This window comes from Camelina sativa, chromosome 6 (assembly GCF_030686135.1).
Source record: "Camelina sativa cultivar CO46 ecotype springtype chromosome 6, ASM3068613v1".
Taxonomy (NCBI): Eukaryota; Viridiplantae; Streptophyta; class Magnoliopsida; order Brassicales; family Brassicaceae; genus Camelina; species Camelina sativa.
Window position 1 is genome coordinate 16203662 of NC_141885.1, and position 22357 is coordinate 16226018.

The window sequence follows — 22357 nt, forward strand, 5'->3', positions numbered from 1 at the left end:
GCATGTGAGTTTGTGACCATTGGTATTTGGTGGTATTCTATTAATTAGGGTTTTGTGATTCTTTTACTAATCAACAAAAGTGAATCTCATCACCGTTATCATATCAAAGCTAGCCGGATTCGTGTATTAGGGACTGCGTTTGGAGCGTTCGTATTCTGAAGCAAATTGTTTTCTCTATTTAACAAAAATGGAACAACACCCTCGGTATGTTTCTTTGTGTCGTTTATGTTTTTTCTTTTTCTCCTGGAATCCGTTTCTACAATATTGTAAGTTCCAACTTTAATTTCTGTGAACCCGACAATTTTCTTTTTGTTATTGTAATTTTTCTTTGACAGCAAAATCGGTGGTGGTTTAGGTTTGAGTAATCGAGGTGTAGTGAGTGAGGACAGGATCAGTGAGTTGCCTGAACCTTTGCTTGTGGATATATTGTCTTCACTTCCAACAAAAACTGCTATAGCCACGAGTGGTTTGTCTAGAAGTTGGAAATCTATTTGGACGATGTTGCCAAATCTCGAGTTTGATTCTTCTCACTATAATCACCAAACATTCTCAGAGGATGTTTCCAGAACGCTGATTCTACATAATGCTCCGTTTCTAGAGAGTTTGAAACTGGAAGTTGGATATGAATGTGATGCTTTGGAGATTGGATTGTTGGTTGGAATTGCATTTGCACGCCATGTGCGTAAATTGGTACTCACTGTTTTCAGTGAAGGGCTAGGCTCAGTAAAATTCCCGGGTGTTTTGTGTAGATGTAATAACACACTCGAGATATTGGAACTCACGGGTTCAATTCTATTAGACCTTCCTTCTCCGGTTTGTTTCAAGTCCCTGAAAACGCTGAAGCTTTCCTATGTACACTTCAAAGATGAAGAATCTGTTCCGAAACTTTTATCTGGCTGCCCTATTCTTGAAGATTTGGTCGTGCACAGATTTAGCAATGCCGATGTGGCGACTTTCACTATTGCCGTGCCATCATTACAGAGACTAACCTTAGAAGATGAACACTATGCAAACCGTGTTGGAGGCTATGTGATAAATGCTCCTTCTTTGAAATACTTGAACTTCAATGGGTTCTATGGGCTTGGATTTTGTTTGATTCAGCATGCGCCAGAGCTGGTGGAGGCAAAAATCACCAACGTTTCTGGTATATTCAATGAGAACATTTTGGAAACTCTAATAACAGCCAAACGTCTTTCCTTAGACTTGTCGCCCTTACAGGTAATTTTTTTTTTTACATTTTAAGATTTTTTTCATCTGCAATTGGCCTAACATTGTTTTGTGTATAATATAATACTGCCTGATGATGCACAGATTAAGTATCCTATTAGTAAAATCTTCTATCAGCTTTTATCTTTGGAGCTGCATACAAACAAAGAATGGTGGTGGAATCTTCTTTCACTCATGCTCAATAGTTCTCCTAAATTGCAAATCCTCAAGCTCATTGACGTAAGCCATATATTTCACTCTTTAGGATAGTCTCCGAGCTAGTTCTACTTTCATGTATTTTGGTGATCTCTAAATATATTACATGGATTGCTTTGGCCGCAGCCATATCACTACCTTAACAAAGATAGTCGGATCGGCTGGAAATGGAGTCAACCGAAACGTGTACCAGAATGTTTGTTGTTCCATCTTGAGACATTCGAGTGGACAGGATACGAATGGCAACTAGAAGGTGAGAAATACGTGGCTACATACATCCTTAAGAACGCAAGACGCCTAAAGAAAGCAACTCTCTCCACAAAACCCATAGAATCTAACGAGCTCGAGAAGTTGGAAAAGAGACGTCAGATGCTCAACCAGTTGGCTACTGAGGTCAGGGCTTCAGATTCATGTCACCTCGTTCTCGAATCTGAGAGATGAATGTAAAGCCAATTCGAATATTTTCTTTAGTAACTTTTACAACTTCAGTGCCCGATTGAGTTTTTCTTATAGTTATGTATTTAGTTGCACAAGAAACATGGTTTTGTTTGGAGAAGACGTCCCTTTGGGAAAACAAGAAAGGATTGATCCACCAATGAGCTATCAGCATATAACAATATATACTATCCACACTTTAAAAATCTTCTCTATTTTGCCATTTGCCGGTTGACATCAAACGCATAACTTTTGTACTACAAAATTGTTATGGAACAACAACAAATGCTTCGAAAACTTTATACGGAATGTTGATTTTGAAAATTATGACCAATTAACAATGTACATACTTTTTTCAAAAAAAAAAAAAAAAAAAAATGTATATACCGCATAATTTTTAGTGCAATTTGACTCTATAGTGCAATGTATATACGAAACGAAGCTTTCAAAGGCGAAAACAATTGGTGTCAATTTTTCTCAAACTCTTTTCACATTCTTCTCCAAATCTTGTGCTAGCTCGACTGAGTGACTGCTATTGCATTACTTTTGTTAATCATCCTCTCTTACTGATTGAATAATTTCTGATGCCGAATCGTCACTGTAACCATATGTCTAATTGTTATTTTGTAATTTATTTCAAACACTTTTTAATTAATCTAAAAAAAACAAAAACAAATCTCGACACAAAACCAAGAAACTTGATTGACTCAACGATATATACTGGGGCCTCAACTGTGACCATACAAACCAATTTAAAATCCCTTTTATTGTTTTTTTTTTTTTTTTTTTTTTTCAAACTCTCTTACTCTGTTAGGGTTTTGTGGCTGAATCTTTCAAATCAATAATGTTTTGCTAATCCTTTTGCTTATTAGTTTTTACAAAACCCAATTGAATAGTTGCTAAGCTGAATCTATCTTGCCAGTCGTCACAATGATCATATCTAAGCTCTAGTTGGGGTTCGTGTGCTTGCAATTTGACGGATTTTGTACCAAATTGCTGTCTCTCTGTTCACAAAAATGGAACAAAAATGGTACTCTTCGCTTTCCTTATCTACATTCCCATTATTTTCTTTGAACTCCTTTTAAGTCTTTTAACTTTTTTTTTTTTTTTTGGCTTTGTACAGCAAAATCGGTGGTGTAGGTTTGAGTAATCGAGGTGTTGTGAACAAGGACAGGATCAGTGAGTTGCCTGAAGCTTTGCTTTTGCATATATTGTCTTCACTTCCAACAGAAACTGCCATAACCACGAGTGTTTTGTCTAAAAGTTGGAAATCTCTTTGGAAGTTGTTGCCAAATCTCAAGTTTGATTTTAATAATCATCACCATACATTTTCAGCGGATGTTTTCAGATCTTTGATTTCACATAAAGCTCATGTTTTTGATAGTCTACATTTGAGAGTTAAAGATGAGCGTGATGCTTCGGATGTTGGGATATTGATTGGTCTTGCTTTTGCACACCATGTGCGAGAATTGGTACTCAGTTTTCCATTTGAAGATGAAGGCTCAGTAAGATTTCCGAGTGTTTTGTGTACATATAATGACACACTTGAGATCTTGAAACTCGAGTATTTCACTTGTTTAGACTTCCCTTCTCATGTTTGTTTAAAAATCCTAAGAAAGCTACACCTTTACAATGTATTCTTCGAAAACGAATCATCTGTTTCCAACCTTTTATGTGGCTGCCCTTGTCTTGAAGATTTGGTCGTGCATGAATCTACCAGTTGGTCTACTTTCACTATTGCGGTGCCATCGTTACAGAGACTAACCATTGAAGATGAATACAATGTAAAACATTATGATTACTATGGAGATAGAGAGGGTGGCTATGTGATAAATGCTCTTTCTTTGAAATACTTGAACCTTAAAGGGATCCATAGGCTTGAGTTTTGTCTGATTGTGAATGCTTCAGAGCTGGTGGAGTAAAAAATCACTGACGTTTGTGATATAACCAATGAGAACATCCTGGAATCTCTAACTGCAGCCAAACGTCTTTCCTTAGACTTATCACCCTTACAGGTAATATTTACATTTAAGATTTTATAGGGGATTTTCTCTACAACTTGGGTTACATTGTTTTGTGTACTACTAATGTTACTTGATGCACATATCAAGTATCCTACTGGTAAAAGCTTCTGTCAGCTTCTATCTTTGGAGCTGTATACAAACGAAGAAGAGTGGTGTAATCTTCTTTCGCTCATGCTTGATAGTGCTCCTAATTACAAATCCTCAAGCTCATCGATGTAAGTCATTACATTATTCAACTATCTCTTTTCCCAGTGCTCTTTCAGGTATTTTAGTGATCATAAGTATTACATTCATCTTAGTCAACGCGATTTGATAAAGATTATCTGGTGGACCGGAGATGGAATCAGCCAGAGTGTGTACCTGAATGTTTGTTGTTCCATCTTGAGACATTTTTGTGGACAAGATACGAATGGCAACGATACAGTGAGCATGAAGTTGAAACATACATCCTTAAGAACGCAAGACGATTGAAGAAAGCAACTCTCTCCACAAAACCCATCGAATCTAAAGAGCTCGAGAAGTTGGAAAAAGACGTGAGATGCTCAACGAGTTGGTTAATGTGGTTAGGGCTTCAAATTCATGTCACCTCGTGTGTGAAGCTGATACCTACTCTTGTAATTGGTAGGATAAATGCTATGAAAAAGTGCAAAACTGCAAATCAATCTACTTCACATCTCCTAGGGTCATTAGCTTAAGTGTCATGAGTTAGGGTTCTTAATAAGGCACCCATATATATTTAGTTCATGAGGTACTGTATATAGCAATGGTCAAACCAAAAGATGCATTAGAGTTTCCAAAAATACCTTTTGCATTTTCAAAGCAACAAATGATTATGGCCCATGTCTCTGCTTGTGTGTTAGCAACTTAGCATTTAAAATATGTTCACCAAAACTCATTTCTTTTGTGTGTGTTAGATGCAATGTTTTAAAAAGCGGTTTAGGCGGTTCAGTGACATTGCCTCAACCGCCTAATATCAATATATATATAAATATATATGTATATTACTAACGTGCATATGTTGTTTATTAAAATTATATAAATATTTTCTTTATTTTTATTTGTGTAATATATAATTTTTATAGTTGTTATCTATTAATTCACATTTCTAATGATTTATGGCGTAGACGCTTAAACTATACTTCAATCATCATCTGCTTACGGCCTAACACAGAAAATCAATCGATTTTACCATCGTCTTTTGGAAAAAAACACCATTATATACAAATTCGTGTCTACGATCTTATAGACTCACTAGTTATTTTTGTAACTTGTTCTGTGTTGTAATCTATGGATAACATAGTAGTTGACTATATTCAGTTTAGTTCTTTTATTTTGGAGTTTGATTTTATAAACTCACACAATCACACACTATATAAACTAGAGTTGGGATAATAAATCGAACCAAAGTGACCGAACAAATATTTTGGTTTGTTTGGTTCGGTTTTGGTTGAGGGTCATTAACCGATCAATAATATGTGAAATTTAGTTCGGTTGACCAAAAACTTCCGTTAGTTTAGTCCTCGGTGTTTTTAAATAACCTGATTATACTGGGTTTAAGACATCTCCAATCCACCTATATATTTGCTTTTTAATTCTATTTTAGAATAAAATCTACTCTAATCCATCTCTATTTCTACCTCTATAATAGAGATCTCTATTTTTCTCTATATATATAGAAGAACTCTATTTTTTTCTCTATAATAGAGTTGAACTTTTAACACTTTTATATTTATGATCAAAATAAATAAAATATATATTTAAATAGTTTAGTAATAATTATTTTATATGATGCAATGTATTTCTTTTAATAAATGTGATATTTAAATAATATTTATGAATGTTAAAATTTTAAATACTATGATAATTTTATGAAAGTTTCACAAATACTAAAATAAATGGGTTAGTTTGCAACTTTTATAAGTAAAATGTATTAATAGTAAAATAAAAAAGAAATCTCTATGGAATATTCTTTTTAAAGGAAAAAATAGAGGTATCTATTGGAACAAAATCACCTCTAGATGTGAAAAAAAAGAAAAACCAGTGGAGATGATTTTACAAAAAAAAATAAATTAGTTTTTTAATAACCGAACTGACCAAGGAACTGAGGAACCGAACTAACCAAACCACTTACATAACCGAAATTATTCCAAAATAATCGAAATAACCAGATTTTAAGAAACAAAATTAATTTTGGTTTTGAAATTCCCAAACCTAATTAACCGAGGAACCAAATATATCAGAAATTTATTCCGGCTAACCTCGGCAAGTTTTACGAAACTGAAAAAACGAAAAACCGAACGGAAGTCTCAAAATTGTTGATTCCGTCGTCTTCTCTATCTTTTCTCTTCAGAGTTTGTCGATGCATTTGATTTACTGTTGATGATATTTGTATTAGGGTTTTGTGACATGTGACTCATATATCTTTTTTAACTGTTGGTATTCTCTCTCTTAATGCATTTGATTACTCATCACCATTAATACATTATCATATCTGAAGCATTAGCCGGATTCGGGTATTACATTTGCGTTTGGAGCGGTCGTAAATCTGAAGCAAATTGTTGGACGAAAATGGAACAACAACAACATCGGTATATATATGCTCTCTTTGTTTCGTTTATCTTCTTTGAGGTTTCTTAATTGTAAGCTCCGACCTTGATTGTTATTTTGATTTACTTTGACAGCAAAATCGGTGGCGAGGACAGGATCAGTGAGTTGCCTGAATGTTTGCTTCTGTACATATTGTCTTTACTTCCGACAGAAATTGCCATAGCCACTAGTGTTTTGTCTAAACGGTGGAGATCTCTTTGGAAGGTGTTGCCAAATCTCAAGTTCATAGATTCTAGCTATAACCAATACGACCATAAATTTTCAGAGAATCTTTGCAGATCTTTGATTCTACATAAAGCTCCGGTTCTAGAGAGTTTGCATTTGGAAGTCGGACATAAATACGATGCTTTTGAGTTGGGATTATGGATTGGAATTGCATTTTCACGCCATGTGCGTAAATTGGTATTGGATTTTCAGTTTGATGAGGAAGGATTTGCACACTTTTCGAGAGATTTGGGTAGATGTCATAACACACTCGAGGTCTTGGAACTCAAGTATAATATTCTTATACATCTTCGACTTCCTGTTTGTTTCGAGTCTCTCACAGAGCTGAACCTTTACCTTGTAGAATTTGAAGACGAAGAATCTGTTTCCAACCTTTTTCTCTGGCTGCCCTTGTCTCGAAGTTTTGGTCGTGCATAGAAATTGCAATGCCGATGTAGCGAATTTCATTATTGAGGTGCCATCATTACAGAGACTTACCATAGAAGTTGTATGCTCAGGAATGGGGGATGGAGGCTATGTTATAAATATGCCCCTGCTTTAAAATACTTGGACATCAACGGGTTTCATGATCTTGAGTTTTGTTTGATTGAGAAAGCACCAGAGCTAGTGGAGGCAAAACTCTGTCACGTTTCCAAAATAGTTGATGAGAACATCCTGGAATCTCTAACTCCAGCCAAACGTCTTTCTTAGACTTATCACCCGTACATGTAATTTTTAGATTTTAACTCCTATTCTCCTAGGATCAGGTTTATTGTTTCAGTGTAACTATGACTACAAGCTTTGTGTGGAATTCCTTAACATCCATGGCCAAGAGCTTCATGCGAGGGAGGACCCACCTGCTTTGTTACAGTTTTGCATTTATCTTCTCAAGTATGCCCTCTGGACAAGCCCAACTCCCAACCCCCTTCCCATTCGCCTATTGATGGTAAGCTTGGGTATGTATTACTATTCCAGTGTGCAACCGACTACAAACTTTGTGTGGAATTCCTTAACCTCTATGGCCGATGACGTCATGTGAGAGAAGACCCACCTGTTCTGTTACGGTATCACATATATAACTTGCGTTTCCCGCTTGGAGTTTCACCCACTGCCCTGAGATTTGAGGTTAAAACTGTTGCAACTCTTGAACCTTTGTTCTTGATTAGTCTCTTATTGGCGAGCTACCTATCATGTACCTCCCTTGTGGAGCACCTTTTTAAAAGCCAGTATGCATATATTGCGCTAGCTGTTTATGATCACTTGTTGGTCAAGGAATTCGAGAAGTCTATCTTCATGTTCGATTCCGCTTTGGTCCCAAAAGATCTTTCAAGCATTGCAAGCCTATCAAGGTTAAGCACCCTCTTGGAAAACTAATGGAATCTCTCTTATTATCTGCTTTGTATTTCAGTTTGTATGAACTCACCTCCTTTGAGGTCTTAAGTTAACGAAAGCTTTGTTTGACCAAAAAAAAAAAAGATGCAATATTCTAAAAAACGGCTTAGATGATTGCCTCAATCGCCTAAAATCACATAAGTTTTGTTTTTGTGTATTTAATTTAATTTAATTTTCTAACTATATAGATTAAAAAATTTATAAGTCTAATATATATATATATATGTGTGTGATATATAGTTTCTACTTATTAATTCACATTTCTAATGGTTTATGGTGTAAACCATACCCCAGTCATCACCTACTTACGACCTAAGGTAGAATATTGGTCGATTTTAACATCGCCTTTTGAAAGAAAACACCATCATATACAAATATGTGTCAACGATATTATAGACTCACTAGTTGACTATATTCAGTTTAATTCTTTAATTTTGGAGTTCGATCTTATAAACTCACACAATCACAATATACACTAGAGCTGCGATGATAAGTCGAACCAAAGTAACTATATCAATACTTTGGTTGTTTGGTTCAGTTTCGGTTAAAGGTCTTTAACCGATCAGTAATATGTGAAATTAGTTCAATTAACCAAAAACATTGGTTAGTTCGGTTTAGTTGTCGTTTTTTTTATAACCGGATTATACTGGTTTGACAAAAAAATAGATCAATTTTTTGTATAACCGAACTGGCCAAAGCATTGAGGAACGGAACTATTCAATTTCAAACTAAATATATAACCGGAATTATCCCAAAATAACCGAAGGAACCAGATTTTTGAAAGAAAAAGTAAAAGTTTGGTTAATTTCGGTTTTGAAATCCCGAAACCGAATTAACCGAACAGAAATTTATTCCGGTCCGAGATTAACAGAACCGAACGGGAAGTCTCAGGGATACTAAAAACAGTTAAACTATTCAGGTAAGTGAGCCTGGGCCGGAAGCAAAGGAATATGATATCAATGTAGTTTTTAATTTGTTTTGGGCTTGTAAAATTTTTGGATTTGGTTTGAAATTAAAAACTCTACAGGGGTGAAAAATATGATATCAATGTATTACATTTGCGTTCGTAGTCTGAAGCAAATTGTTTGAAGAAAAATGGAACGACAACAACAAGTCAACAACAACGGTATACGTCTCTCTCTCTCTCTCGACCTTAATTTATCTGTGCACCCTACTACGAATATTGATTTTTGTTGTTAATTTTGGTTATCTTTGATAGCTAAATCGGTCGCTTTGTAGTGAACGAGGATATGATCAGTGAGTTGCCTGAATCTTTGCTTCTGCACATATTGTCTTTTCTTCCGACAGAAATTGCTATATCCACTAGTGTTTTGTCTAAACGGTGGAGATCTCTTTGGGAGGTGTTGCCAAATCTCAATTTTAATTCTGGCAATCACCAAACATTTTCAGAGGATGTTTGCAGATCTTTGATATCACATAAAGCTCCGGTTTTAGATAGTCTGGATGTGGAGGTTGCAGATGAGAGTGATGCTTCGGATGTTGGGATTTGGATTGGAATTGCTTTTGCACGCCATGTGCGCAAATTGGTACTCAGTTTTCCATTTCGAGTTGAAGCCTCAGTAAGCTTTCAATAATACACTAGAGAGCTTGACACTCAAGTACTCAATTCACCTAGACCTTCTTCCTTCTCGGGTCTGTTTCAAGTCCCTTAGAGAGTTGCATCTTTACAATACACTATTCAAAGACGAAGAATCTGTTTCAAAACTTTTATGCGGCTGTCCTAGACTTGCAGATTTGGTGTTGCATCGGATAAGAAATTACCGTGTGGAAACTTTAACTATTGCGGTGCCATCATTACAGAGACTAACCATTGAAGATGGTCACTTTGGAGGTGATGGTGGCTATGTGATAAATGCTCCTTCTTTGAAATACTTGAACCTCAATGGGTTCAATAAGCTTGGATTTTGTCTCATTGAGAATGCCCAGAGCTGGTGGAGGCAATAATCACCAAAGTTTCTGTTATAACCAATGAGAACATGCTGGAACCTCTAACTTCAGCCAAACGTCTTTCCTTAGACTTATCACCCTTAAAGGTACTATTTACATTTAAGTTTTTGTCTGCAACTTGGCTAACATTGTTTTGTGTCATAATCACTACTGCCTGATGATGCACAGATCAAGTTTCCTAATGGTAAAATCTTCTATCGGCTTCTATCTTTGGAGCTGCATACAAACAATGAAGAGTGGTGTAATCTTCTTTCGCTCATGCTCGATAGTTCTCCTAAATTACAAATCCTCAAGCTCATTGACGTAAGCCATTTCATATTTAGTCAGCTACTCTTTTTTTTTTTTTTTCCTTTTTCCCAGTGCTCTTTTGAGGTATATTGATGATCTTAAAAATAATACATTGATATCTCAGTCAAGATCGTATATTAATAAAGATAATCTGATGGACCGGAAATGGAATCAACCGAAATGTGTACCAGAATGTTTGTTGTTCCATCTTGAGACATTCGAGTGGACAGGATACGGATGGCAACTAGAAGATGAGAAAGAAGTGGCTACATACATTTTAAAGAACGCAAGACGCTTGAAGAAAGCAACTCTCTCCACAATATTCCTCGAACCTAACGAGCTCAAGAAGTTGGAAAAGAGACATGAGATGCTCAATGAGTTGGCTAATGTGGTTAGGGCTTCGAATTCATGGCACCTCGTGTGTGGACCTACTCTTCTAGTTAAGGCTTGAAGATATTAGGATATTTTCCTGTTCAATTAGGATTTTAAGTTTATATATATAACTGTTTAGAAGAGATGAATGGAAAAGCCAGTTTCGATTTATTATATGTAGTTAACAGAGTTGAGGAAGCAGTTCAGCAACACACAAAGAAGGGATGAAAGTGCCCAAACTACTAAATATATATATATATATCTCCAATTATTGGTTTTCTCAAATGTTTTGAAGCACAACAAGTAAGTACTTCACGTATTCTAGGGTAATTTGGCTTAAGTTGACGTGAGTTGGGGTTCTAACTTCTTAATAAAAATTAAGAAGGTCTAGCACCCATATTTTTAGTGGGCAACCGTCAAAACCAAAAGATGCATTAGAATTGCCAAAAGGTAACTTTTGCATTTTCAAAGCAACATAAAGTGTTGTGAATATACCCACCCACGTCTCTGTTTGTGTTAGCATTAAAAAAAGGAGATTTGCAACAAGACCCACTTTCCTCAAATTCACTTTCATCCACAACCAATTATTGTTAGTGGTGTACTTTTGTGGGTGTATTTGTTAGTTTGACATAAAATGTGGGCATATTTGCCCTTGTTGCTAAGTTTGAGACAACAATTCTTTTTGTCCTTTGTGTGTTTTTTTCACAATATACATCTTAAAACGTAGAAAAGTATAATTACAAGATATTATATAAAAATGAACAGATATTTTTTTATAATAACTAACTAAAGTGTTACAACAAAGAAAATAAGAAAAAGGAGAGATAGAAACTAAAGAATAAAGTAGAACAAATCTAAAAATACGTCATCTAATTTTTTTTTGCTGTTTAATTCCTCTATTTATTAAATTTCCCAAAAAATACTTGGTTTAATTTTTATTATTTTAAAAGCCTTCATTTAATTAATAACGGTAGATCCATACTTACGACATAACGACTGTTAACTCTAATGACAGAAATATTACCCAAGATTAAAATATAACCCCACATGGTTAATTAGAGGGAACTAAAGACATTGTTGCCCTCTTCTTCTTCCCCAAATAGATTTCGAGTTGAACCCTAAAACCCTAAACATTACAATTGAAATTAACAATGGTTTCATACCTCATATCTCAGTCGATTCTTGCAACGAACACACCACACAATCAACCAAAACCGCAACTACTCAGACGACAACTATCATCGCAAACAAAGCAATTCGGGATTTGAAGTTTGAGAAGAAAAATTGCTTTTAGGGTTCTAGGGTTCTAAAACTCGATTTGGGGGAAGAAGAAGAGGGCAACAATGTCTTTAATTCCCTCTAATTAACCACGTGGGGTTTTAATTCTAGTTAACATTTTCGTCACTAGAGTTAACAGTCGTTATGTCGTAAGTATGGATCTGCCGTTATTAATTAAATGAAGGTTTTTAAAGACAACTGAAATTAAACCATGTATTTTTTGAGAAATTTAATAACTAAAGGAATTAAACGGGGAAAAAAAATTAGATGGCGTATTTTTTGGGTTTTTTCCCGGAAAAAAAGTATATATATATATATATATATATTTATTTATATATCTCGTAAGAAGAGGGAAAAAGAGCAGAGAGAGAAAGTGTTGAGATGTGTTTGGTTTGATAAGTGAGTAAAAAGTAAGTGAATTGAGTTTGAAGGGCAAAATGTAATTTTATAGGGATAAAGTATAATAATAGTAGAAAATGGATGTGAGTATTACTAAGTGGGTGTGAGTACAATATTCCCTTAAAAAAAATATGTTCACCAAAACTCATTATTTTGTGTTTGTTGAAATCATCTTCTGTAAAAAATAACCCCATCATAAACTACTAATATATGTGCCAACGAAAATAATATTAGTCTAACCACTTTTTCTGTTTTGACTACTTTCAATTAAACTCTTTTATTTTGGAGTTCTACAGTCTTGTAACAAAACTTCGATCTTATAAAAAAAACTGACTCTTAATTTGTGCAATTTATTAGGGCGATGAACGACTCTGTTAATTTGTTAAAGGGCCGAGTTTAAGAGGAAAACGATCGGTCTCATTTAGGTTTCTCACACTCTTTTGTCTTTTCCCAGTCTCCAAATCTTCTTGTGCTAGCTCGAGTGAGCGACTGCAACTGTAAGTGTTGTTATTGTGTTACTTTTGTTAATCATCTCTTGCTGATTGAACAAATTTTGATGCCCGAATCGTCACTGTTACCAGATATCTTAAGCTTTTAGCCGGTTTCTTCTGTTAGGCTTTGTTTGCGTTTGCGTTTGGAGCGTTTGTTATTTTGATAGCACTGGGGAACTGAAGGATTCTTTCCAAATTGGTGACTCTGTTAACGATAATGGAACAGAAATGGTATGTCCCTTTCCGGTTTAACTGTAAGATCTAAAAACCCTAATTCTTTTGTGAACTGAAATTTCGTATCAACATGTTTTCTTTGAAAGCAAAATCGGTGGTGAAGGTTTGAGAAATCGAGATGTTATGAACAAGAACAGGATCAGTGAGTTACCTGAAGCTCTGCTTCTGCATATATTGTCTTCACTTCCGACAAAAACTGTCATAGCCACCAGGGGCGGATACAGACAAATATTTAGTATGGGGCACTAATAAGATTAATAATTAAATTAGAGGGTATATAAATAAATATTATACTATTTATTCAAGGAAAATAAAAAAATAGAGTGGGGCATGTGCCACACCCACGGTCAACGTGCGTCCGCCACTGATAGCCACTAGTGTTTTGTCCAAAAGTTGGAGATCTCTTTGGACGTTGGTGCCAAATCGCAAGTTCAATTATGAAATTCACAAAAGTGAACACCATAGATTTTCAGAGATTGTCTTCAGGTCTTTGCTTTCACATAAAGCTCCTGTTCTAGAGAGTTTGCATTTGGTAGTTAGAGATAAATCTGAAGCTTTAGATGTTGGAATATGGATTGGGATTGCATTTGCACACCATGTGCGTAAATTGGTTTTGGATCTTCATGATCAGGAGGAAGTGTTCGCGAGATTACCCACTTTTTTTTTTTTTTGACGATCAAACCCCATATATTAAGTTATCGGAGATGACTTTCTTCGAAAGAGAACCAATTAGGTACCGACGAGCTTACATGGGAAAAGCAGAAACCTCGTGCTCTTGCACATTTCGCAAGTTTATCGGCACGGATATTATCCTCTCGGGAAATATATCTAATACTAAAATTAGCAAATCTATCTCTGAAATGAATAAAATCCTTCAATTCTGATGAAAAGGTCGGCCAATCCTCGATATTAGACGTCATCCTTAGGAGGTCTGAACAATCCGTAGCAAAAAGGGTTTTATCCAAGTCCAACGCTAATAAGCACTCCATAGCCCAAATAAGGGTATCTAACTCTGCATGTAATGGGGATAAGCTTCTGCGCGATCCTTTTAGCCCCATGTGTAGGATTCTATCACCGATAGACGCAATCCAGCCATGCCCACTCCTATCCACCTCTGTATGCCAAGATCCATCTATAAAGCATACAAGGGATTCTTGAGGAATTGGGATCGAAGGTATGCATGCTTCTACTACCGCTGGTGCTAAGTCTCTGTTATTTGCTCTTCTCCAAACTTCTTCTTCTTGGATAGTTTTCTCCAGTGTATCTTGCGGAGATTCAGAGATATTTTCAAACACTTTCTTATTTCTTGCCTTCCAAATGTACCACATCATCCACGGGAACATTCTCAAGTTTTGATCAGTTGCACCAGAGTCTCTGCCACGCCCATATAGAAAATCGAGGTTGCTATATAGGGAAGATGAAGGGAACACCATAGGATGGGAAGGGATTGTCGATAAAGCCCATACTTGATGTGCTGGGGGCATTCAAATAGCATATGATTTATAGTTTCCTCCTCCGCTCCACATCTAGGACAATCTTTATCTCTACCAATATGGCGATAATGCAGGCGTTGACATGTTGCCAAGCACCCAGTCACACATTGCCAAACGAAATGCTTAAGCTTCCGTGATGTTTTTAGCTTCCATGCTTGCGCCTTAAGTGTCGTAACACTAGGTCCCTGAGAAGGGAGGTCGCAAGCAGGGCGAGAGATAGCTCTCGCGGCTTCGTATCCAGATTTAACGGTATAATTTCCAGACTTTGTCAGAGTCCAAGAATAGCCGTCCCTCGAGGCATTCAAGCTCGGTTTAATCCCCAAAATAAGGGTAATTTCTTTCGGGGGGAAGAGTTCCCGAAGACGTTCAATTTTCCACTTTTTTGTGTTGAAATCTATCAAGGTGTTAACAAAAATCAAAGGATTTCTCTCACTAGTTAAACTTTGGGGTGGCCGTGCTGGCGTATCTGGGATCCATGGTTCAGTCCAGATGCACGTATTAAAACCCGAGCTTATGGTCTTACGAATTCCGTACGAAAGAACCTGCTTTGCTGCCAACATGCTCCTCCAGCCATACGAAGGTCGATTTGATACTTGTATCTCTAATGGACTACAATATCGAAAGTATCTCCCTTTTAGAACTCGGCTAAGAAGGGAATCTGAATATCTCAGCAATCTCCATAGTTGCTTTGCCAAAAGGGCAAGATTAAATTCTTCTAGTGTTCTAAAGCCTAGCCCACCTTCCGAAAGTGGAGTACACAATTGCTTCCATGATATCTAGTGTAGTCCTTTACTGTCTGCTTTATTGCTCCACCAGAAATTGGCTATCGCGCTAGTTAGTTTTGAGCATATAGCTTTTGGTAAGAGAAAACACGACATTACATATGTCGGAATTGCTTGCGCCACTGATTTGATCAGGACTTCCTTGCCTCCCTTGGATAGAAATTTCGAAGTCCATAAGTTTACCTTCTTATGGAGTCTATCCCTCACGAATGCAAAGACTTGTGCCTTTGACCCATGAATCTTCTCAGGGAGACCCAAGTATGTACCCATGCCTCCTTCTTGTGCTATCCCAACAATAGATTTGATCTCTTGACGTATATGGGACGGGACCTCGGTTCCAAACATGATAGAAGATTTGGAGAAGTTAATTTCTTGTCTAGACGCCTCACCATAAAAGCGGATTATATCGATAATTTCCTTACATTGCTGAGGATCGGCTCTGCAGAAGAATAAACTGTCGTCTGCAAAAAGTAGGTGGAAAACACGTGGGCTTGCGTTCGAAATACGTAAACTCTGGATCTTTCCCTCTCTTTCTGCGTTCCTAATCTGGGCAATTAGGGCCTCAGTGCAAAGTATAAATAGGTATGGAGAGATTGGATCCCCCTGACGAATCCCACGCGTTGGCCTAATTCGTCCCTTGGGATCTCCATTGATCAAAATACGGTAGGAGACGGAAGTAATGCATTGCATTATCCATCCCACCCATTTTTGATCAAATCCCATTTTTTCCATCAAAGCTCTTAAGAAATTCCATTCCACCCTATCATAAGCTTTACTCATATCCGTTTTTATTGCCATAAATTTTTTCCGGTTGGCCTGATTGGAACGGAGGGCATGGAAGTTTTCTTGAGCAATGAGTATATTATCTGTGATTAATCTTCCTGACACAAAGGCAGATTGGGTCTCAGATATAAGTTCCGGCATAAACTTCTTGAGACGTAAGCTCAGAATTTTTGAGATCACCTTATAGCTCACATTACACAAGCTAATAGGGCGAAATCTTGACATTTCACGAGGTCGTTCTCCTTTCAGGATTAAACATATATTTGTCTCATTTAGCTTGCCATCAAAGATTCCAGAGCTAAAGAAATTTTTCACCATCTTAGTGAGATCACCTTTTACGGTTTCCCAAAATTTTTGAAAGAATAATGCAGTCATCCCATCTGGACCTGGAGCCTTTCCTGGATTCAGGGAGAACAATGCTCGTTTGACTTCCTCTTCTGAGATCTCTTTCGTGAGATGCTCGTTCATAGCAGGTGTGACCAAAGTAGGAACATCCTTAATGGCCACTCTAGGATCGCTCGCATTCGAGGATGAGAAGAGGTTGCTGAAGTACTCCACCGCTACTTTTTCTATTCCTTCTTCTGTATCAACCCATACTCCGAGCTGATTAAGGATGCCAGTGATCTTGTTCCTTGCCCTCCTTTGTTTTGTGGAAGCATGGAAGAATTTTGTGTTTTTATCTCCTTCTGCAAGCCAAAGTTCTCTGCTTTTTTGGTGCCAATATGCTTCCTCTTCCCTGTAGGCCTCACAGAGCTGCCATTTTAGATTGAGGAGAGTCTCCGACGATGCTTCATCATCTTCGTAGGTCTCATCAATCTTTTCTTGGAGGTCTTTAATCAGCTTTTCCGAATTTGTTTGGTTATTTTTCTTCCAAATAGAGATAGCTCGTTTGCAATTTTGGATTTTTTTCATGATGGATCGTTCGACGAAAATATCATCACCACCCCATCCGTCCAACACCGCCTCTTTGAGGCCTGGCTTATCAATCCACCTCTTGTCAAACATAAACCTTCTCAAAAACTTCTTTGGACGTGTTAGTATCGATGCGAGGAGAGGACGATGGTCTGAACCCCACATCTTCAAGTACTCCACATTAGTGTGGGAAAAAATATTGTGCCACTCTTCGTTTCCCATGGCTCTATCCAGGCGACAGCGAATCTTACCATTTGACCGTTGACCAATCCAAGAAAATTGATTCCCTTGGAAAGGGAAATCGATTAATCCACATGAATCAATCATAGCACGAAAAGGTAGAAAGGAGGATTCTGATCTTTTTTTTCCTCTTCTTTTCTCATGATTTCCTATTATTTCATTGAAATCTCCCATAATAAACCAAGCTTCAGATCGAGCAACTCCAATACGCATTAATCTTTCCCACATATTTTCGCGATTTGCGGGGATAGGATCACCGTAGATAAAAGTCATAAAAACTCGGTTTCCATTAATGATAGTTTCGATGCCGATCAGTCGATCATCTAACAACAAGAACTTAACTGGATAGTCTTTTGAATAGAAAAGAGCTAAATCTCCACTAGTGCCATCAGGCTCAACAGTTTGGAGATTATCAAATCCTAAATCAACTTGCAAAGTTTGCAGAAATGTTTTATTATTCTTGGTCTCAGATAAAAACATAAAACCTGGAGAGTACATGCAGCACATCTCTCTCAGTCGACGAGAAGTTTCTTTAGCTCTCGCCCCTTGACAATTTCATGCTAAGGTTCTCATAAATTAGTTCCGGAGGGAGATTGATACCCCACCGTACTAATGTTGAGTTGAGTGATTTTTGGTTCTGAGAATATATGCTCCTCAGAACGAGGGATGGAAACTGGTATTCTATGATTTCTCCATTTTAACAAATCGAGATTATTGTCTTCACAATTCTGTGAAAAATGTTTTCTCTCATGATATGAGGACATTGGTGACTCACATAACATCATCAAAAATAAAAGTGACACCTATGATGGCATGAGTAAACATTCCATGTAGGAAGATTGTTGAAATGAACTCTCTTTAAAATAGGAAATTAGAACACTTATAAGCATAGCATTGGGCCTTGGGGACATGCTCTCCGTTGGGCTATCAAAATTCCACGAGACAGCCTTTGCATCAAAAGCCCACCAAGAAAACTCGTGTTGACCTAGATTCGTCATAACCGAAACACAGCGATGAAGGCTAGTATCTTCAAGGCCGGCGACGGAACCCAATAGCTTAGCGTTGGTTGATGAAATTTCCGGTGTAACAGTCAATCGGAAGTAGGATTACCCACTGTTTTGTGGAGTTATAGTAATACACTCGAGACCTTGGAACTCAAGAATTCGATTCTTTTAGATATTCTTCCTTCTTCGGTTTGCTTGAAGTCCCTTAGAAAGCTGCACCTTGACTATGTGTGGTTCGAAGACGAAGAATCTATCTCCAACCTTTTTCGTGGCTGTCCCAGTTTGGAAGATTTGTTAGTGAACAGAAAAAGCAATATAGATGTGAGGACTTTCACCATTGTAGTGCCATCGTTACACAGACTAATCAAAGATTGCGTAGTATGCATTATGAAATTGAGAAACAAAACAAAATTCAAGGAAACGACAGACAAAAACAAATGGTAATATCTAGGAATCTATTAATATAGTTGCTTAGATTAGACAACAAACAAATTGGCTTCAAGACTTGTTGAAGAACAATGATATGTCAAACAAATGGTTAATAAAAACAAAGAAGAAAAGTATACCAAACAAATAGAATATTAAAAAAGAAATATTATCTCAAATAAAATAATTTTTTAAAAGAAATATAATAATAATTTTTATTAATATATTATAATTTTTAGTTAAAATGTTGACACATGATTTACAGCACAGGAAATCTCCTATTATGTAAGTATTTTGATAAAAAAATATATAGTTCATTTTTTTACTATGTTATATTTGTGAAATTTTTATTTTATATTAAATTATAAGGGATAATTGCATTTTGTATACATTTATTTGGCTTTGAATGCAATAGTAGACCCCATATTCGATATTTGAGAAACATAACCATTAAGGGTACTGAAATTACAGTTGACTCCCTTACGACCAAACAAAAAACAAAAGCCGAAATAACAAATGTAATCCGGAGGAAGTCTGCAATAGATTTATTTAAGGTAGATTACAAATTGAATATATGTGAAAACATAACGGTAGGTCTACTCCTTAATTATAGTTTAAATTTTAATTAAAAATTTTATAAAAAATAATTTGATAAACCTATTGACCAAATATTAACCAGATAGACTTCCTGCATTGTAATAAAATAAATTTACCTATAAACGATTCAAATTAAGGGAGGAAAGGTTGATTAGGTTAAAATTATATGATTTAGGGTTTTGCTTAAATAGACTTCTCTGTGGAATTTTCGTAGTCGACTTTGTTATGCCATCAATTATTAATATTATATTAATACCGATAATTTAACCAAACCGTTAGCTGAACCTAACCGAATTTGTACCGATTCCTTGTTTTTAACCTAACCGGATAATTTAAAGATATATATACTTCTTTCTGTAGGTCAAACCTAGTTTCTTACGTGATCTCTCTCTCTCTCCGAACTTTCTCTCTCCAAAATTTATCTCTCAAAAATTTCCGAAATTGTGTTCTCGGAAAGTCAGATTCTCAAACTTCTCTTTTCGAATCTCAAGAACATCTCATATAAGTATTTCTTGGTTTATCGTCGGCGATTTGCTTTTGTTACGCTGTAGATATTTTTGTTCGTAAATATATATGTTCTCATCTTTTTTTGTTCATTTTGCACACAGATATGGGGTTGCACAGCTACACTCAGCCATCTTCTAGTTCTTTGCAAGTATGGAGTGAAGGTCCACCAGAAGTAAACTTTCTTGGCCTAACAGTTGGAATTCCTGACAAATGTTTCTGCGGAAGGGAAACCGTTATGAAATGTTCCACCACAGCCGACAATCCTGGAAGAATTTTCATTGGATGCAATAACTATGAGGTTGTTAGATTGTCTGGTGGTTTATTTGTTGTTATTATTTGAGTATATAATATTCTCATGGTTTATTTATTTCTATTGTATAGGATGGAGAGGACCATATTATGAAATAGTGGGAAGAGGCTATTATGCGAGAACTTCAGGCAATGAAAGGTGGACTTGCTGACCAAAGGGATTCTATAACAGTCATCCTGGAAAATGATGAAATGATGTGGGTTCAGCAGGAGCTAGACAAAGTGAAAGATCAGATGAAAGAATTACGTCTGTCAGTTCGGCGTGTAAGGGGGCTGGTCGAGAATGTCTTAATCGCCGGTATAATATTCATCGTGGTATTAATCTCTTTGGTTTCGTAGATCTTTCAATTAAGTTCTAAAATTTGTGAACCTTTCTTCATCTTGTCTGTTTGTTTGAATGACGTATTTATGTCTGTAATCTGTGAACTTGCTTTAGTTTTTTTTAATAGTTGGATGACTTCGTTGATTTCAATTCAGTTGATAACTGTTTACATATTGTCGAAAAATTAAGATTATGAAGTCTACTACTTAATCTGTGTAAAGAAGTCAGGCTTTGAAGTCTGCATATTGGTTTTATTCGAGGCGACGGTTTGCCTTACTTGTTTGACAATCAGATAATCTTGAGGCAATTGCTGAAGCATCATCTCTGTTAAGGGATACGATAGCTGAACCATATCTGTTTATTTGACAATCAGATAATCTTCTACATCCATTTCACCAAGCTCAGCGTATGTACAACCGTGCCGCAAAAAAACATTCTCCCACCTTTGCGTCCATCCATGTCAAAATGCCAAGACCCATTTCTCGTCAGCCATACTCCAAAAACAACATGTATTTGCGCCATTTACCTGAAAGAATAAGCAGCAAGTTAAAATACCATAAACCCTAAACCCTAAACCCTAACCCCTAAAGCCTAAGGAAAGCAAAAAGTATAAAAATTTTATCATCGTCAAAATATACATAGGCAATTACATAACCGATATAACACGTACGAACTAAAAAATAAAAAAAAATCTTTATAAATTTCCAATTACAGACCATTTCAATTGTACAGACTTTAGAGATAAATCCAACAGTTTGACTTCCTAAATAAGTATAATTTAATAACCTAACTGCCTATGAAAACTAAAAATTTGATTTCTCCATATGTATAATACATAATCATTTCAAAAACATACAGAAGCAAGTACATACCATATGTCAAAGAGTACAACAAGAAAATCTTTAAAATTATTCACCAACTTGTTGCAAATTGGTTTTCAAATTCTGAGGACTTCATGTTGATGTCAACATTGTATACATAAACAAGTCTCTATACATAGACTACTTGTGGTCTATTTTTGCAATTACAATTTAATAAAGCAGACACCTTTTGAAGTCTACTATTATTGTTGACTTCTTTTGTTGTCTTCCTTTGTTAATTTTTGGGTCAGTTATGCAATTCAAAACATAAAAAAGAGTAGACTTCTTTGAAAGTTTCAGAAAGTTAACTTCGAATACAGTCTACACTGGTTATTTTGGCAATTGACCAAACCATTGACTTTGTAGTAGACTTCTATCTAATAAGTAGACTTCGTAAATCCGTCAACTATAAAAGTTAGACTTCGTTGTAGTTAGTTTTGCAATTGACCAAATTTGACTTTTCACAATTAGACTACTTACGAAGTCTCCAGAAATGGTGACTTCGTTTGCAGTCTGCACATGTCATTTTTGGAGTTGACCAACATTTTAATTTTTTCACTAGTAGACTTCTTTTGCAGTCAACTTGGTAATTTTTTATAAATAATATTATGGTCAATACTTTTATATTTTGGTCAATTGCAAAACTAACCACTATAGAAGTCTACTACCTTTTTTCATGCGAAGACTTCGTCTAACAGTCTGGACTAAAAAGTCAATAATTTGGTCAATTGCAAAAATACACTTTAGTAGACTGTAAAGGAAGTATCCGTTAGAAATATTATAATGCAGTCTAAGACATATTTTTTTGTTTCCAAATGAAATTAAGGAGACTGACATTTTAGTATACGGGCTCGAAACTCGATAAACATTAAATTGCAAAACTGACCAAATAATAGACTTTACATTATATTATGATGGTTCGACTAACAAATGAAGTCTAATTTCAACAAAACCATAAGGAAAATCACGAAATCTACCGGAAAATAACCTGACGGTGGTTGTTTGCAA

At 36.1% G+C, this 22357-nt stretch overlaps 1 protein-coding gene, 1 long non-coding RNA gene and 3 pseudogenes across 5 annotated transcripts; all 5 read left to right on the forward strand.

Moving 5' to 3' along the window:
* LOC104698979 (FBD-associated F-box protein At3g49020-like) lies at positions 1–2003 on the forward strand. The gene is made up of 4 exons (XM_010414345.2): positions 1–204; positions 336–1218; positions 1312–1446; positions 1549–2003. Exons 1-4 carry the CDS (start codon positions 188–190, stop codon positions 1861–1863), a joined length of 1350 nt encoding a protein of 449 aa, XP_010412647.1. The 5' UTR covers positions 1–187; the 3' UTR covers positions 1864–2003.
* Positions 2004–2663: 660 nt separating this feature from the next.
* On the forward strand, positions 2664–4607 carry LOC104698980 (FBD-associated F-box protein At3g49020-like; annotated as a pseudogene). The gene is made up of 4 exons (XR_015559589.1): positions 2664–2887; positions 2981–3872; positions 3963–4096; positions 4181–4607. The product of XR_015559589.1 is annotated as an FBD-associated F-box protein At3g49020-like (transcript).
* Positions 4608–6159: 1552 nt separating this feature from the next.
* On the forward strand, positions 6160–8110 carry LOC109133326 (FBD-associated F-box protein At3g49020-like; annotated as a pseudogene). The gene is made up of 2 exons (XR_015559588.1): positions 6160–6469; positions 6563–8110. The product of XR_015559588.1 is annotated as an FBD-associated F-box protein At3g49020-like (transcript).
* A 1047-nt stretch (positions 8111–9157) lies between these two features.
* LOC104698981 (FBD-associated F-box protein At3g49020-like) lies at positions 9158–10899 on the forward strand (annotated as a pseudogene). Its single transcript, XR_015559587.1, has 4 exons — positions 9158–9210; positions 9304–10138; positions 10221–10355; positions 10465–10899. The product of XR_015559587.1 is annotated as an FBD-associated F-box protein At3g49020-like (transcript).
* A 2081-nt stretch (positions 10900–12980) lies between these two features.
* LOC147942658 (uncharacterized) lies at positions 12981–13383 on the forward strand. The gene is made up of 2 exons (XR_015559165.1): positions 12981–13111; positions 13201–13383. It is a non-coding gene; the product is annotated as an uncharacterized LOC147942658 (long non-coding RNA).
* Positions 13384–22357: the final 8974 nt, after the last annotated feature.